This window comes from Aethalodelphis obliquidens, unplaced genomic scaffold (genome assembly GCF_003676395.1).
Source record: "Aethalodelphis obliquidens isolate GAN/ISIS:26980383/991018 unplaced genomic scaffold, ASM367639v1 scaffold43, whole genome shotgun sequence".
Taxonomy (NCBI): Eukaryota; Metazoa; Chordata; class Mammalia; order Artiodactyla; family Delphinidae; genus Aethalodelphis; species Aethalodelphis obliquidens.
The window spans coordinates 16,304,212-16,322,347 of NW_020837987.1; the positions used below are offsets into that span (position 1 = coordinate 16,304,212).

General features: G+C 42.0%; 1 protein-coding gene across 2 annotated transcripts; it reads left to right on the top strand.

The window, feature by feature from the left end:
* The first annotated feature begins 685 nt into the window (after nt 1–685).
* Nucleotides 686–17,687, top strand: LOC113605698 (zinc finger protein 347-like). 2 transcript variants are annotated; one of them, XM_027079236.1, is made up of 6 exons: nt 686–719; nt 2,211–2,328; nt 3,079–3,137; nt 3,275–3,323; nt 9,810–9,936; nt 16,051–17,687. In XM_027079236.1, exons 4-6 carry the CDS (start codon nt 3,309–3,311, stop codon nt 17,547–17,549), a joined length of 1,641 nt encoding a protein of 546 aa, XP_026935037.1. In that variant the 5' UTR covers nt 686–719; nt 2,211–2,328; nt 3,079–3,137; nt 3,275–3,308; the 3' UTR covers nt 17,550–17,687. The 2 variants fall into 2 exon arrangements, 1 of the variants encoding a protein (XP_026935037.1); XR_003427304.1 differs by lacking the exons at nt 9,810–9,936; nt 16,051–17,687 and adding an exon at nt 4,969–5,512 and having other exon boundaries at nt 3,273–3,323.
* The last annotated feature ends 449 nt before the right edge of the window (nt 17,688–18,136 follow it).

An 18,136-nucleotide genomic window follows, 5' to 3' on the forward strand; every position in this document is an offset into this window, starting at 1 on the left:
AGGCGGACTCCCAACCACTGCGCCACCAGGGAAGTCCTGTATTGCATTTTTAAAAGCAATGATTAGTGACAGAAATTATCATATGCCTTAGTCCTCCATCCTCAGATGCTAGGTTTCGTCTCTGAGTGTCTGGAACCAAGAGAGTGTTGAGTTTGTAGTCCTGGCTGAATGAAGAATAGAAAGGAAAATCTATTCTGTAAGGTGTCACTGTGAAATGGCCCATTCTACACTGGGAGTGTTTTTTCATTTCTCATTCTAGTGTGTAATACAGAGGCCAGTCTAGCTCTTGTTTCCTTAAACTGCTTAAATTAGTTCTAACTGCAGGAAATTTTCCGGGATCCAACCACTGCCCCGCAGCAACCCATTGGAGACCCACGTTTCCAACCACTGAATTGCTTGAGCCTCACGACCACGACATGCGAGCAACCTGCTGGCAAAAAAAGGTTTTTACTGAAACCGTTTCAGCTTGTTAGGAGGAAACATTAGCTTCCCACCTAAGTAGCCCACAGAACTGTAAGCTTTTACTCCAAGTTACGGAGAAGCACCAACTCTTCCCCGACACCCCGTACTCCGTTCACACAACTGGCTCCCTCCTCGCCCCGCCCCTCACCGCTAGCGCTCCGCTCAGGCCCCGCCCCCGGAAGCCCTGCCTCTAACTCCGCTCAGTTTCTTACGGAACCGGAAGTGGGGAGCTCGGAGTGAAGGTCGAGCTGTCGGGGGTAAGTGTCTCCTTTGAAGTGTAAATTTGTGCTGCCCGGCTCCCCTTACGCAAACCTCAGGGTGTTGCGAGTGACTGTAGACCTAAAATCCCAGCGCCCGGCCCTCCCACCCCTGTAAATCCAGACGTCGCCGTTACGGGTCGGGTATCTTTCATTTGGGTTTGAATTCGCTACGCGGCTGGTCCCTGCCCTTGGCTTTTCTGCCTTCGGTCCACGTACACACCGCCTTTCACTACATTTTCCTGCTTAAAACGCTTTAGTAGCTCCCCCGCCACACCCATGTCACCCATGTAACGTCCCCTTCCGCGAGGTGGACTCGCGCCCCGCAGCCTCGCCCTCTCGGCCCCTGGAGGGCAGCGCCTGCCGCCCCGCTCCCGGACAGGGCGCGTCCTCTCCCCGGTCCTGGGATTCTTCAGAACCGGCCCCTCTCCGGGACCCCCTTCTTCCCCGCCTCTCTGTCCTCGCGTCTCCTCAGGCCGGTCCTTTTGCTCTCCCGGCTTCCCCTTCGTAGTCAGCCCTTCCTCTCCCCCGGCGTGGGGGGCGGGGAGTGACCTGGGACAGGCGTGTGACACCCAGTATTCTTCCGTCCCAAGTCCATCTCGCTGGAAAATTTCCTCTTTTGATACGCGGGCATCTTATTCAGTCACCATCTCTGTAAATACGTGGGCGAGGGGGATCAGGAGAAGCAGAGACAGAGACGGACAGGAATAAAAAACTGAGAACGAGAAAAGAATGAGGGAGAATCGATGGGAATACAGGGGGTGGCTGAGGACTTGTAAAAAGACAGGGAAATGAAAGCGATAAAGCACTGAAATAGGTGAATAAAATAAAGAAGTAAATTTTTAAAAAGTCGGATCTCCAGGGATGGGAGAGCAACACAGGGCCCTGGGTCAGCGGCGGGACGGGGGTAACAAAGGAGAGGCACTTCACACAGAGTGGGCGAGAGGATGAAAGAGTTGGAAACTTGGGCTACAGAGCAACGTGGTGCTGGGAGAGAAAGAGGACAAAGTGTGACTAGAAGAGAAGAGGAAGAGAGAGAGAGAGGGCAGGAAGGAAGCGCAGCCATCTGAGATGCCAGATAGGGAGGAGGAAGGGCGTGTAACAGGGACAGAAGGGGTGTCACCCGAAGGGCAGAGAGGGAGCATGTGGGGGAAGAAAGAGGCAGAAATACATAGAGATTTAGGGTAATCAGAAGGGTTGGGGAGAAAGAGCATCAGGAGGGGGAACAGGTTGCAGAGTTGGGCAGGACAGGTGTGAGGGAGGAAATAGGAGGGCAGGAACAGCAGCAGAGCAGAGGGGAACAAGAAGAGAGACAGAGACAAATAAAAAAATAGGAAGACATAAACCTCATGAAATGGAAACACATTGTAGTGCAGGTAGGTGGTGGGAGCTGGCTGCAGTTGGATGGTGAGTTGTTTGGATATGGATGATTAAGCCGTGATACATGATTTGTTATTTTAAAATGTAATTAATTTTTCTTTAATTATACAGATGAGGATGAGAATTGCAGAACTCCTGTCATGTGCATTTTGTAATTATTTGTATCAGAAGATAACTTCCATTTGCAAACCCTGTTTAGCCAGGGGGCAGTGATTTGCTTCACTAAGTTGTGAGTTACCCCCTTCCCTTTTCCTGACATGGGGCAGAGGAGTAGGGAGAGGACACGTGGGGCAAGAAATGATTGAATCTGTCACTACATGCTACCTTTTATTTTTTGTATATTTTTAAAACATTTTTTATTTCTTTAATGTTGTATCTAATTTATTTTTGGCCGTGTTGGGTCTTCGTTGCTGTGCGCAGGCTTTCTCTAGTTGCAGGGAGCGGGGGCTACTCTTCGTTGCGGTGCGCGGGCTTCTCATTGTGGTGGCTTCTCTTGTTGTGGAGCACAGGCTCTAGGCGTGTGGGCTTCAGTAGTTGTGGCTCGCGGGTTCTAGACCACAGGCTCAGTAGTTGTGGCACACGAGCTTAGTTGCTCCACAGCATGTGACATCTTCCTGGATCAGGGCTTGAACCTGTGTCCCCTGCATCGGCAGGCGGACTCTCAACCACTGTGTCACCAAGGAAGCCCCATGGTACCTTTTAAAAGGAACATTAAAAGTGTTTATTTTTTGTGATGGGTTTTCTTTTCTTTTTCATCTCTTTACATATAATTCTTTTTGTAGCGTGGAATAAATTTTCATTCAGTTTCTACTTCCCTATAAATAATCATTAATTTCTGTAACAAGCTTTGGTGGTCTTCTATAATCATGTCAAGTCATTCTTTTCTAAACATGATATATTGTCAGATTTTTAAAACTTTGACACCACAATTATTAGATGAAAATACTCACAAATTGTTTCTTTTTAAAATGTGTTTCAGATTTCTTGGAGGCCTGCCTGCTTTCTCCTCTTTATCTTTTGTACTGGAAAAGCTCTTTGGTACGTAACAAATAATTTTAGACTTTTGGTGGACACTTGGTAAAGTTGTCAATGATCTTTTATATTAACAGTCAAATCCTAGTTTCACCAGTTAGTCTAATATTTTGTTTTCTCCTTTTCCTGTGTTCTGCTAAGAGGAAGAGGAGGAAGGGGAAAGCAGAGGAGTCAGGAATGACTCTTTCTCAGGTAAAATCGTATTTTCAATTGATTCACAGTCTGTCCTTGTGAAATGCCCTTCTTTGGACTCATTAATCTTCCCTGACTCTGAAGTATCCTGCCTGACAGTTGTACATCACAGTCACCTGGGTCCTTCCCTCAGTCTCTGTCGTCTCCACTCAGATTTCACACCCATGGATTGGAGATGGGGTGTCAGTGCTCCTGGGCAGCAGGGATTGTTGAGAGGCCCCATCTGGATGCACTGTCTGCTTTCTGTCAACCAGGATAGAGAAGCTGCACATGCAAGTCAGGTATTAATATGCACAATACCTGGTAAAATCTGGAAAACAGAACGATAAGGGGGAATTTTTTTTTTTCATGGCTAAGAAATTTATTTAACCAAACAATGAAAAACCAATAAAGGGATCAAAGTCAAGAGTGGTCTGATCACAAGGACACTTTCCAGTTTTCGTATACGTGCTGCCGAAGCGAGCACAACAAGGACACTTTGAGGAAGGAAGATTATAGGCTGGCCGATCTCACCCCTAAATATAAATGCAAAAATCCTAAACATCGCATTAGCACACTATGTCATGGGTCTCAATTATTTGTCTCCCCGTCCTATGGGAGAATTATACTTCTAATTCTCTATGGGCATCAGGCACGGTCAGAGGACTTGCTTAAGCCAATAAAATGTGAGCAAAAGTGACCCACGCCCTTTTCAAGCCGAAGCTTTAGGAACCATCGTGTGGTTCTACCATGGATCCTTCTGTGATATGAGTAGGGTGTCCTAGATAAGGACTGCTCTACCCTTTTGGGTTCCAGAATGAAGAAAATGTGAATATTGCAGCCAAAATTTAACCTGAGCACGAAATAAACCCTGTTGCTCCAAAAAAAAAAACAAAACAGTGGTCTGATCAGATTTGTGTTTTAGGACATTATATTGGCAGCAGAGTTACCTGACTTCACTTATCTAATTGCCTGAAAGAGACAATAGACATCATTTAGATAGGGATATGTTGAAAAGCTGATCTCTGGTGGCCTCGGCCTACAGAGGCTTGAAGCAGAATCTCAGCTCCCAGGTGGAGGTTGAAGTCAGGTCGTGGCAGTGAGAGTGCTGAATCTTAGCCCCTAGACCACGAGGGCCAGTGGCCATTGACAAGGCCCCTGGCCCGAATTCGTTCATAGAAACGAATTGCGACAGACGGAAAGTAGTGAAGCAAGTAAAGTGTTTGTTAGGAGGCAAAAGAGTACGTCTGAATAGACACACACGGGCAGGCTCAGAGAAAGAGTCATACCTTTGTGGTAGTTTGAATCACTTATATAGCGCAGTTCTTCTGCGTTTCCTCTGGACAGTCATCTTGCTTTGCCTGGCTCCGAGTCTGTATTTGGTTTATCCCAGGGTCCTCTCCTGTGTGTGCACGAGTCTCTCAGCCAAGGTGGATTCTAGCGAAGACGCATTAAGGGGAAATTTGTTCTGACTTACTCAGAGACTCAGTTGAAGCTGAAGGAGCAAGTCACTGACTTAATGAATGGGAATGGAATGGAAAGTTCAGAACCTTACATCAGTGACAGAGGGTGTTTTCTTCCATCCTTGAATTTAAACCATGAAATCAACCTAAATCTCTGACAGTGGGACATTCTTTAAATCACCTTCATCACCTCCATTCCTCAGAGGCTGACTTTACCTGTGGATTGTATCCTTTGAGACAGAAGTTTTTACCTTTAATGTAGGTAAGGTTCCAGCTTCATTCTTTTGCTAGTAGGTATGTATTTTCTCAGCACCATTTCTTGAGACTATCCTACCTTTTGTGTAGTCTTGGCACCCTTGTCTATGCATTTTACATATATTCCAAGGATTATTAGAGTTTTCTAATCTGTTCCATTGGTTTATGTATCTGTGTTTATGCCAGTACCACATCATGTTGATTACTTTGTAATAGGTTTTAAAATCTAAAAATGACTGCCTTCCTCTTCTTTTTCAAGAGTATTTTGGCTGTTCGCTGCCTCTTGACATTCCCTATGAATTTTAGCATGATTTTTTTCTATTACTGTAAAAATTGCCTTTGAAATTTTATATAGGAATTCCGTTGAATCTGTAGAACACTTTGGGTAATTTGGTCATTTTGTTCTTTTTTTTTCTTTTTCTTTTTTTTTTTTTTTGGCTGCTTCACAGCGCTTGCAGGATCTTAGTTCCCCAACCAGTGATTGAACCTGTGACCCCTGCAGTGGAAGCTCGGAGTCCTAACCACTGGACTGCCAGGGAATTCCCAAATTTGGTCATTTTAAAAATATGAAGTTCCCAGGGCTTCCCTGGTGGCGCAGTGATTGAGGGTCCGCCTGCTGGTGCAGGGGGCGCGGGTTCGTGCCCCGGTCCGGGAGGGTCCCGCGTGCTGCGGAGCGGCTGGGCCCGTGGGCCATGGCCGCTGGGCCTGCGCGTCTGGAGCCTGTGCTCCGTGGCGGGAGAGGCCGCAGCGGTGGGAGGCCCGCGTACCACAAAAAATATATATATATATATGAAGTTCCCAATCCATGAGTACAGGGTGTTTCCATGTATCTCTATGCACTTTTTTTTAGAACGTTTAGTACTTTTCAGTGTATAAGTCTTGCACCTAGTTGGCTGATCTTTTCCTAAGGATTCTATAGGATTGTTCTCTGATTTTCTGTTGACATTGTTCATTGTATATGCAGCTGATTTTCATGTGCTGACTTTTTATGCTGCAACTTTTTTAAAGTTGTTTTTTGAGGTAGTTTTCTCTTGGAATCTTTTTGCTTTCGATATAGAAAACCTTGTCCTTACAAAAAAAAGATAATTTTACTTCTTTTTCAGTTTGGATAACTTTGAATTTTTTTTCGTTTTTCAAGAACTCTAGCTAACGTGTTCAGTAGTTTCTTGAACAGTAGTGCAGAGTATGCATCTTTCTCCTTTGTTGTTGTTTGATTTAGCAGTGTGGACTTCCCGTTTAATACATCTTTGACTACCTGTTATAGATTTTGGCATGTTGTTTTTATTTTCATTCAGATATTTAAAAAATTTCCTTGTCCTTTCTTCTTTGACCCATTGCTTCTTTAAGAATGAGCTGTTTAATTTCCACTTTTGGAGCACTTTCCTGTTTTCATTCTGATCTTTATTTCTGGTATCATTTCACTGTGGTTAAAGAAGATACTTTTTATGATCTGAATCTTCATAAATTTGTTAAGATTTGTTTTATTGTCTAGCATGTGGTCTGTCATGGAGAATGTTTCACATGTGCTTGAGAAGGATGTGTTTGCTGCTGTTGGGTGGAGTGTTCTGAACATGTTTGTTAGGTACAGTTGTTCTACAGTGTTGTTCAAGTGCTGTTTCCTCATTGATCTTTTGGTTTCCATGCATTGGTAAAACTCAGGTATTGAAATCTGATACTAATATTGTGCTGTTATCTATTTCCAATTTTATTTCTGTTAAGAGCTTCTTCATTTTGGGGGGAGCTCTGATGTTAGGTGTATACATACTTGTAATCGTTATAGCTTCTTGGTAGATTTACCCTTTTCTCATTTCATAATGTATTTTGTCTCTTGTGTTAGTTTTTTCCTTAGTTTATTTTGTCTGATATTGTGCAGTCACCCCTGCTCCCTTTAGGATTGAATATCTTTTTCCATCCTTTCACTTTTCGCCTTTCCATGTCCTTAGATTTGTGAATGTTCACAGTTGCAGCTCTGACACACTCTCTGTGTGTCTCTTGCTCTCTGTTTTCCTCCTGTTACTTCTGCTAGTGGTCCCTGCTCAGGCACACTGTACAGTGGTGAAAGGCAGGAGCCCTGGCCAGCCCGCTTCACTCCACTGTAACTTCAGCAGGAATTAATCAAGTGTTTCCTTCTGATCATGATGTTTGGTGGAATATTCTTGCTTAATAACAATTTTTTTTTCCTTTTTTTTTTTTTTGTGGTATGCGGGCCTCTCACTGTTGTGGCCTCTCCCGTTGCGGAGCACAGGCTCCGGACACGCAGGCTCAGTGGCCATGGCTCACAGGCCCAGCCGCTCCGCGGTATGTGGGATCTTCTCAGACCGGGACATGAACCCGTGTCCCCTGCATCAGCAGACGGACTCTCAACCACTGTGCCACCAGGGAAATCCTGTCATTTTTAGTTGTCCAATAAGTTTTAAATTTTACTCTCACGATAATTTTATTATTAATCTGTGCAAATGTATAATAGTAATAACTTTTCCAATTTTGAGTCAAAGTTATTAGTGGAAAAAAAAGAAACTCTTTTGCCTTTGTTAATACCTATCTAAGGCTAAATGGACAAAATCATAGTTTTTAATATAATTATTATATTGAGGTTGGAATTAAAGTATTCTTCTATTTTTTCATGTCTCTACTGTTATTTTTTAGTAGCCCATTATGGAATTATGTGGACAAATGCAGTTGAGTACGATCGATAACATTTTCATTGTCTGGAAGATCCTGAAATGCACATGAATAAAAATGATGATGAAAAAATTGTCTGAAAATTAGTCCAGATAATACTCCTTTCATTTCACTTGATAGAGTGTTGACATGTGTGTGCATACATTCATGGATGTACAATTCCATGCTTTAGATAAAAGTCATCATGATTCTGAAACTATTTTACCTGTTTGCAGTAGAAATTATATTTTTAATGTATTCCATGGCCTTGAATATTTTCTATACTATTATGTTAATGGTTTAAATAGTAATACAATTACTAATATTTTGTGTGCATATGTGCGTGCACACATGTGTAATGGCCTTTTAGGCCGTTTCACATTGTTCACGTGAACTTCATTCACGTTTTCTCAGGGAACTGTCTGGCAATGTACTTTTTTTTTTAAGCTTCCAAGAGCATTTTGTTTGTTTAACTTCCTCCTTCTCCTCTCCGTAGCACTTAGTATGAACACAGCATTGTTCTGAGGGCTTTAAGAATATTAATGTGTTTAATTCCCATGCACGAAGTGGATCCTAGTTATTACCCTCATTTTACAGTGGAGGAGCCTGAGGTTCAGAGAGAGGTTAAGAGACTTGCCCAGGGCCACACAGCTGGGATGTGGTGTGGCTGAGACTCGAACCCAGGCAGCCTAGCCCAGAATCTTGAACACACCACCATGAGCTCTTCCCACAGACAGATTCATGCTGATGTGAGCGCTGGGCAGCAGTGGGCCCTGGTGCTTGGTGTGGAGTCATCCTCACTGCCCCTCACACAGCCTGGTGGGGCTGGCACTGCCTTTCCCAGCATGCCCCTGCCTCACTGACGGGGCCCCCAAGCCCCTTTGGTCCGACATAGGCCCCTCCAGACCGTTGGCCACCAGCAGCTCCACCAGGGGACGCTGTGGTCCCACGTGAGCCACTGCGTGTTTCTTAGGCAGCTCCTGTCTGCCCGCCCGTTTCTCCCTCCCTTTGCCAGACAGACTGGCATTTTCCATCCCGTTCACACACCCTGGGTGCTCATCCCTTCCGTGGAAGGGCAGTGACCTGTGGTAAGCTACAGTCAGATGAGGAGGCTTAGGGCAAGGCTCCCTCCAGGAAAACGGGCTCTCCTTCCATCTCCTCTTTTTCCTTTTCCTTCTAAAGGATCCCAAGGGCAGAGGAGGGTGGGGTGGCATTTGAGGGGTGTTGGGAAAGCCCTGAGATTCTGGCAATGTACTTTTAATGCTGTATGTGTTACTTAACTCTTTGGTTTTAAACTTCATTTCCAAAGTCCAGCCTTCGGAGTTCGGCTGCTTGCTGTGTGATTCCTTAGATTCTTGACCTTAGTCGAGTTTCTCAGTGTCTGACACAGTTTTCTCCTCTGCAGTATCAGAACAGGTTTTTAATGAGCTGTGTTGTTGATAACAAGTTAATACAAGTAAAACATTTAGAGTAATGCATACCACGTAGCAAGTGTTCAAACAGTGTTCGTCTTTGCTGCTGTTATCATCATGATAGGAGGTTTTGAGCTTTCCTTAAACCCACTGTGGACTCTGTCGTCTCTGAAGACACCACTCAAGCTCCTCCAGGTTTAATTATCCCTCAGTGTGTAGAACATAATATCTAACACTTCCATGTAGACAACCCGGCATTGAATTTTTATTTGTATCTATTTCATGTATTTCCTACAAAAATGATAAATCTATATCTATTTGAAGGATATCGTACTCTCTATGACAAAGCATAAGAAATTAAAATTAGACACACGAGTAGCTCCAAATACCTTTAAATGACTTTCAGAATACATACTTTTGCATAGCACAGGGAGATCAGCTTGGTGCTTTGTGACCACCTAGAGGGGTGGGATAGGGCGGGTGGGAGATGCACGAGGGAAGAGATATGGGGATATATGTGTATGTATAGCTGGTTCACTTTGTTATAAAGCAGAAACTAACACACCATTGTAAAGCAATTATACTCCAATAAAGATGTTTTAAAAAAAAGAATACATACTTCAACCTAATTGATCTTTTCACCTCTACTCATTTTATATGCAAATAAGAACTCTGCTCATGGCCCCTCATGGCGAAATGTTTTTTTTTTATTTAAGGCATGGTTGACCTTCAAGGATGTGGTCATCGAATTCTCTCCAGAAGAGTGGGAATGCCTGGATCCTGCTCAGAGGGCCTTGTACAGGGACGTGATGGTGGAGACCTACAGGAACCTGATCTCTGTAGGTGAGGATAACTTCACTCCAAAAGTTGGGAAGGTAGTTTTGCATTTACCATTGTTTGCCTTTGGGGATCGCCTGCCTTCCTTAACTGAACTCAAAGTCATGTTGACCGGGCAAGAAAAGTTTTGTGATGTAGCATCAGGAGTTTTGGGGTTGTTTTTTTTATTTTATTTTTTCAATTTTATTTATTTATTTATTTATTTATGGTTTCGTTGGGTCTTGGTTGCTGCCCGAGGGCTTTCTCTAGTTGCAGTGAGCAGGGGCTTCTCTTCGTTGTGGTGCGCGGGCTTCTTGTTGTGGTGGCTTCTCTTGTTGCAGAGCTTGGGCTCTAGGTGCGTGGGCTTCAGTAGTTGTGGCACACGGGCTCAGCAGTTGTGGCTCACGGGCTCTAGAGCGCAGGCTCAGTAGTTGGGGCACATGGGCTTAGTTGCTCCGTGGCATGTGGGATCTTCCAAGACCAGGGCTCGAACCCGTGTCCCCTGCATTGACAAGCGGATTTTTAACCACTGCGCCACCAGGGAAGTCCCAAGGAAATCCTAGCATCAGGAGTTTAAACATGCCCTTTCTTCAGATGATCTAGCCACTTCATGATACGCCAGGAGTTTTTCCAGTGCTTGAGTATGTCTAATGCCCAACCGGAAACTTTTAAAATATTTCATTCCCTGTGCTCTACCCCTGTGCTTTTGATTCAGTACTTCTTGGTAGAGAGCTGGATATCTGTATGTTACATTGTTCCCTCTGCATTGAGAAGGAGGCAGGCAGTGGCTGAATTTGTGAAACATTTTTCCAGACCCATCTGTAATGTCCTCACTCTCATGTGAACAGAGAGCTGGAATTCTGGAAAAGCCACAGCAGTTGACATTTCTTTCAATAGGCAGGAATTTCTATTTTTGATGGGAGTGTTATTTGCATATTTGAGCAAGAGGAAGCACTCTGGACTGTGAAGAGTGACATGAAAATAGCAAAAAACCAAATGGGTGGGAATGAATCGAAATTTGAGCACAGATCAGATCTCAGAAGGGCAGAGAGGAAGCCACAGCATTAGTAGTGTTTGGGAAAGTCTACCCAGATGGAGAGTACTTTGGGAAAACAGGAGTTTATTTGTTGTCAAGTCTGAGAGGAAATTTTTCTTCTCCCTGAGTTATCACTGTCTCTCAACATGTAAAATGTATCATGTCATCCTCCAGTGGTGCAGGAGCTCCATCAGCAACAAAGGCGAAGTCTTTATCGTAGTCTACATCACTTGGCCATTTGGCTTCTGTGGACTTGTTACTCTTTGATTTTGAGAGTCACAAAGAGGGTTGTTTTAAAGAAGGGTCTATTGCTCCCTCAGCTCTCCTTTTGGACTTGATTCCCTTCAATGCTCAGTTCTCAGCTCTGGCACCTCAGAACCTGCATGGAGCTGTCTCAAGCCCTGTCTGCTTGTTTAGATCCCTCAGCCATTTCTTCTGTTCTGACTTGGCCACACATATCACGGATGTGTGTAATAGAGAGGTGCATTAGGTCTTCTGTAACTGTTACTTAGGAAAACTGTAAAGACGGTGGACAGAGAGATCCTCTTTTTAATCCCTAGTCCCTCCTGGGGAGAACATATGAATCTTTCTGACTAGCTTGGAATCTGTGGGTCAAGCTCATGATTCCATGTCAAGGACTCATAATATCTGAACCCCATATCTCGTGTTTTTTCCTCTACCTTGTAGGGAAATATATATTCTTTCTGATTTCGTATTCTCCCACATTTGCATGATTTTGCCTGTGAAACTTATTTTGAAATACATACTCCCAGGGTCTGAAATTTTATCCCATTTCTTTGCTGTGATAATGTACCTGCAGTTAATGGACAACTTCTGCTGGACACTGTGGAATGGGTTTACTGTGTAACATTAAATTCTTTTTTAAAACTAAATTTATTTATTTTATTTGTTTATTTTTGGCTGCGTTGGGTCTTCGTTGCTGTGCGCGGGCTTCCTCTAGTTGCGGCGAGCGGGGACTACTCTTTGTTGCAGTGCACGGGCTTCTCATTGCGGTGGCTTCTCTTGTGGAGCACGGGCTCTAGGTGTGCAGGCTTCAGCAGCTGTGGCTCACAGGCTCTAGAGCGCAGCCTCAGTAGTTGTGGCACACGGGCTTCGTTGCTCTGCAGCATGTGGGATCTTCCCGGACCAGGGCTCGAACCTGTGTACCCTGCACTGGCAGGCGGATTCTTAACCACTGTGCCACCAGGGAAGTCCCAGCATTAAATTCTTGATGGCAAATACTTTCCCTCATTGTTGCAATATTTCCTGCTACGTAGAAAATCACCACTGTAAAGGAGTTAGTAGCGGGGTGAGCATGTTCTAGGATGCAAAATAAAGACCCTGATTGATAAGTCTTTCCAGTTCTTTTTCTGGTTTTGAGGAATGTTATCAAAGCATGTCTCAATAGCACTGTGACAATGTTGTTTACATATACTACTGATCATCCCCTTTGATCCTCAAGAAATGGTATAGGAATTTCTCCTAGAGATAACATTGTCCAAGTTCACATCCTCAAGTTAGGCTATTGACTAAACTGTTGTTGGTGCCATATTTTTTGTCACCTGTGTGCCCACTGTTCGTTCTACATCCACCCTTAATTTTGCAGCGTCTTAATGAGAGAGCTTGGGAATTCCCTGGTGGTCCAGTGGTTAGGACTTTCACTGCCGAAGGCGCGGGTTCAATCCCTGGTCAGGGAACTAAGATCCCACAAGCCACGCCGTGGTCAAAAAAAAAAAAAATTGAGACAGCTTATGAAGTGGAGTGATACCTTCAATGATGAACCATCATTTGTTTTGTTTACGGCACTGCTACTTTCATTTGGTACTTTTCTATGCATAATAAATGGTCTTGATTTTATTTCTTTAATCATCAGGTCTGTGTATTTGATGTTGCTCTTAGTGGTTTTGTTTCCTATTTTCCATGTGTGGTTGGTTGATTGGGGAAGAGCCAGCCCCCTTATGGTAGAATTGGTGATTAGTTCTTTATAGAATTCTTTATATAGTCTTGATATTCTGCTACGGCGTAGATCATTTGTAAATATTTCCTCCCATACAGTAGATTACTTTTGACTCTACTGAGTGTGCTCTAATGCACAGTAGTTTATAACTTTGAGGTGGTTCAAATTGCTGCTTTTACTTTGTCACCTGTGATTTTTGTGTTATGTCTGATAAATCATTGGTGAATGCAATGTCAGAAAGCTTTTCCTGTATGTTTACTTCTAGCAGTTTTATACATTTTGGTCTTTGGTTTAGGTCTTTCATTAGTTTTGTATATCATATAAGTTAATGGTCCAACTTAACTGTTCTGTATTTGGATAACTGGTTTTCTCCACATCTTTTTTTTAATAGACTGCCCTTCCCCCGTTGAGTTGTCTTGACCACCTTGTACAACGTCATTTAACCATGTACAAGAGATTTTTTTTGACGTCTCTGTACTATTCCACCAGTCTCTCTGTCTTTATCTCTGTACCACAGTGTTGTGATTAGTGTAGGTTTGGAGTAAGTTTTGAAGTAAAGACATGTGAGACCTATGACTGTGTTCTTTTCAAGCTTATTTTGCTGTTCAGCATCTTTTGAGATTCCAAATGAATCTGTAGGGTGTATTTATTTCTTCAAGAAATGCTATTGGGATTTTACTAGGGAGTGGGTTGAATCTGTTGATCACTGTGGGTAATATTGACATCTTGACAATATTGACTTCAAATACATGAATTTAGGATATCCTTGCATCAATTTGTGTCTTGTCTAATATTTTTAGTCATGTTTTTAGTTTACGGTGTACACATCTTTCTGTCCTTTTGTAAGGTTATGCCTAAGTGTTTAGTTTTATTTTATTTATTTACTTATTTAAATAATTTTTTTTTATTTGGTTGCACCAGGTCTTAGTTGCTGGTCGCCGGCTCCTTAGTTGTGGCAGGCAGGCTCCTTAGTTGCGGCATGCATGTGGGATCTAGTTCCCTGACGAGGAATCGAACCTGGGCCACCTGCATTGGGAGCGTGGAGTCTTAACCACTGCGCCACCAGGGAAGTCCCCTTGTTTTATTTTCTGATGTTATTGTAAATTGAATTGTTTTCTCAATTTCTTTCTTGATTTTTCATTGTTAATATATAGAAACACAATTGATTTTTGTGTGTTCATTTAATATCTTGTAATTTTTCTGAGTTCATTCATTATTTCTAGCAGATTTTTAGCAGGATCTTCATGGTTTTCTACATATTACATCATGTTGCTTTTAAACACATGACTTTGTTTCGTTTTTCTATTGTAATACTTCTGTGTCTTTTTATGCCTATTTGTTCCTGCTAGGATTTCCAGGGATAAGCTTTTAGAAATAGAGCAGGTATCCTCTTCCAGTTTCTGATTTAGAAAGAATGCTTTCAGTCTTTGACCAGTGAGCCTGATGTTAGCTGTCGGCAGTTAATATATGTCCTTCGCTGTGCTGTGGTAGCTTTTTAAATTCTTTGTTTATTGAGTGTTTTTATCATGAAAGCCCGTAGACTTGTGTTATATGGTTTTTACTGCATCAGTTGAGATGGTCATTTTATTTTTTGTTTCATTCTGTTAATGTACTGTTTTACACCAAAAGTTTACATATCTTGAACCACCTTACATTTCAAGAATATATCACCTTATGTTATTTTATATAATCCTTTCAGTGTGGTGTTAGTTTTAGTTTACTTTTTTAAAATTAAGTAATTAATCAATTGATTTATGACTCTGTTGGGTCTTCGTTGTTGCGCGTGGGCTTTTTCTAGTTGTAGTGAACAGGGGCTACTCTTTGTTGTGGTGTGCGGGCTTCTCATCGTGGTGGCTTCTCTTGTTGTGGAGCACAGGCTCTAGGTGAGTGGGCTTCAGTAGTTGTGGCACGTGGGCTCAGTAGTTGTGGCTCACAGGCTCTAGAGCACGGGCTCAATAGTTGTGGTGCATGGGCTTAGTTTCTCCGCGGCGTGTGGCATCTTCCCAGACCAGGGATTGAACCCATGTCCTCTGCATTGGCAGGCGGATTCTTAACCAGTGCCCTAGCTGAGAAGTCCCCCATTTCCTTTTGATGGCCTTATTCTAGTTTTTCCTTCAGGTTTCAGCTAAGAACAGTCTTGCACATCTCATGGAATATTATATCTGTTCTTTGTGAAAATATGCATGGAAATGGGACTCAGGGAATATTGAATTTGATATCCTACATAGCAAATAATGTAATAGATGTACAACTGCTTTATATCTAAAATATTCTATTCGCTCTCTTTTTAAATCTCTTTCATTTTGGCCGCATACCCATAGGATAACTTCCACAGTTAAAAATTGAACAGTATTGTGTTACTTGCTAAGCCAATTTTTCTTTTCTTTTAACCTCCTTATTTTTAGTTGTCTCGTACAGTTTTATTCACACATATATGCAGTCACAAGGAGTGATACCCCATGTTTATCATTCCCTGTGCTTCACTGAGGCCCTTATCAGTCCTGGTCTTTACATGGTCCCTTGATGCTGACAGAAGCACTGTCATTTGCTCCCATATTTAAGTTGTTCTCCTGATCTCCCCAGTTTCCACAGCATTTCTTCAGCCATCACTCCACCTTTCTCATTACTCACACTGTAAAAATGATCCCCTTTCATCCACTGAACAGCTTTCTCAGGATACGACTTAAATTAATATGTGCAACCGTGATGACTCAGAAACCATTTGAAGGAGGGATTGCTGAATAACAGTATTAGTTACACAGCTCACTTCTTGTTGCATCTCCTTTGAGTTTTCCTTTCAAAACTACTGGTACTTGTATGTTGAGTCTTAATTTGTATATGCTTTGTGATTATGGTGGAAAAACTTTTTTTTGAGAGCTAATACAAGTTGTTCCAACTGAATATTTTGTCACAGTGTGTTTGCAGGTAGGCTGCCCTAAACTTAAGTTGAATTACGTGTAATCACTGTTTCTTTAGTAAAGAATCCTATTCTTTAGTGTTCCTAAAAATCTTTAACATTATGGTTGAGAAGTTTCATAACTGTGTTTGGTAAAAGTATTACTTTTGGTGTAACATCATATATTCACCATGAAACATTTGTTCATGCAGTGTAATGAATAGTATACCTATGGTCCTTTTTATCTTGTAGATCTCTCTCATATACACGTGATCAAGAAATTACAACTAAAATCAAACACTGACATAGGAGAAATATTCCCAACAGTGATGTTGGGAAGCCATGGAAGCTGTGAAATCAAGCATTTTTACCTACAGGAAATACAGGAGAATATGCATGACCTTGGTTGTCAGTGGAGAGATGATGAAAGAAATTACAAATATATTCCTACATCCCCTAATGAAGATGTCACTTATAGAAGAGTTCGACATGGTAGAAGGGATTCAGGAAAGAAGCCGATTTCAAATAGGCTGGCATTAAGCTTTTCGGATGAACTGCGTATGTTTAAAAGTAAACAGAAAATCTATGAATTTCATCAAGCTGTTAAGAGCATCAACAATAGTACCTCATTTTCACCATCTCAAGAAATTTCTCCTCCTGGCCAATCGACAATTTCTAATATACATGGGAGTGATTTTATGCATCTTTCAATACTGACAGAAGACCAGAAAGCACACAGGGCAAGTGCTTACAAATGTAATAAGTATGGCAAAACCTCTCCTAAAGGCTCAAACCTCAGTAGATATCAGAGAATCCACACAGGAGAGAAATTGCGTAAATGTGATGTGTGTGACAAGGTCTTTAGTCGAAATTCACACCTTGTAAGTCATAAGAGGGTTCATACTGGAGAGAAACCTTATAAATGTAAGGAGTGTGGCAAGAGGTTTAGTCAAAATTCACATCTTACAAGTCATCAGAGAATTCATACTGGAGAGATGCCTTATAAATGTCATGTGTGTGGGAAGACCATTTATTCTGCCTCAGGCCTCAGGAGACATATGATAATCCACAGAGAAGCTAAACAATATAAATGTGATGTATGTGGCAAAGTCTTTAATCAGAATGCAGTCCTTGCAGTTCATCAGAGAATTCATACTGGAGAGAAACCTTACAAATGTGGTGAATGTGGCAGTGTCTTTAGTCAAAAAACACACCTTACAAGTCATCTGGTAACTCATACTGGAGAGAAACCTCACAAATGTAATGAGTGTGGCAAGTTTTTTCGGGATAAGAGAACCTTTACAAGGCATCAACAAATTCATACTGCAGTGAAACCTTACAGATGTAATGAGTGTGGGAAGTTCTTTCGTGAGAAGCCAACCCTTACAAGGCATCAGCAAGTTCACACTGGAGAAAAACCTTACAAATGTAATGAGTGTGGCAGAGTCTTTAGTCAAAATTCAAACCTTGCACGTCATCAGGGAATTCATAATGGTGAGAAACCTTACAGATGTAATCAGTGTGGCAAGCTCTTTAATCGAAAAGGAAACCTTGCAGTTCATCAGAGAATTCATACTGGAGAGAAACCTTACAAATGTAGTGAGTGTGGCAAAGTGTTTAGTAAAAATTCAAACCTTGTGTGTCATCAGAGAATTCATACTGGGGAGAAACCTTACAAATGTAATGAGTGTGGCAAAGTCTTTCGTTACAAACAACGTCTTCGAATTCATCACAGACTACATAATGGATAGAAACCTTGCAAATGTATTGAGTGTGGAAAAGCCTTTACTCAGGTCTCAACCTTTGCTACACATCAGAAAATCCATACTTAAGAAAAACCATATAAATGTATGTGGAAAGGTCTTCAAAATTCAAACTTGAAAAAAAAATTAAAATGTGAAAATTCACACCTTACATTTCTTTGGCAAAATCACAGTGGGGAGAAACTGTACAAGTATCATGAGTGTTGTAAAGTTTTTGTGTGTGCAGCCTCTCTTACTGCCAGGTAATCTATAATGGAAAGAAACCTTGCAAGTATAATGACTGTCTACATGTGTTTAGTCAAAATTCATACCTTATAACCTGCCCAAGAATTCATACTGGAGAGAAACCTTGCCAATGTAATGAGTGTGGCAAATTCTTCAGTGTGCTTTTAAGCCTAACTGAACATCAGGTAATCCATGATCTTGAGAGAGTTTAAGAGTGTAGTGAAGTGTCAAGGCATTTAGTAGGTGTCCACGTTTTCGGCTTTATTAGAATACTTATTCTGGAAAGAAACCAGATAAATGTAATTATTGTGGCCAGGTCTTTAGAAAAGGAATTTATTCACCAAGTAATT

Coding starts and splice junctions, on each gene's coding strand:
- LOC113605698 (XM_027079236.1), top strand. Junction 9,937..16,050: donor CAGGAACCTGATCTCTGTAG/GTGAGGATAACT, acceptor TTTATCTTGTAG/ATCTCTCTCATATACACGTG.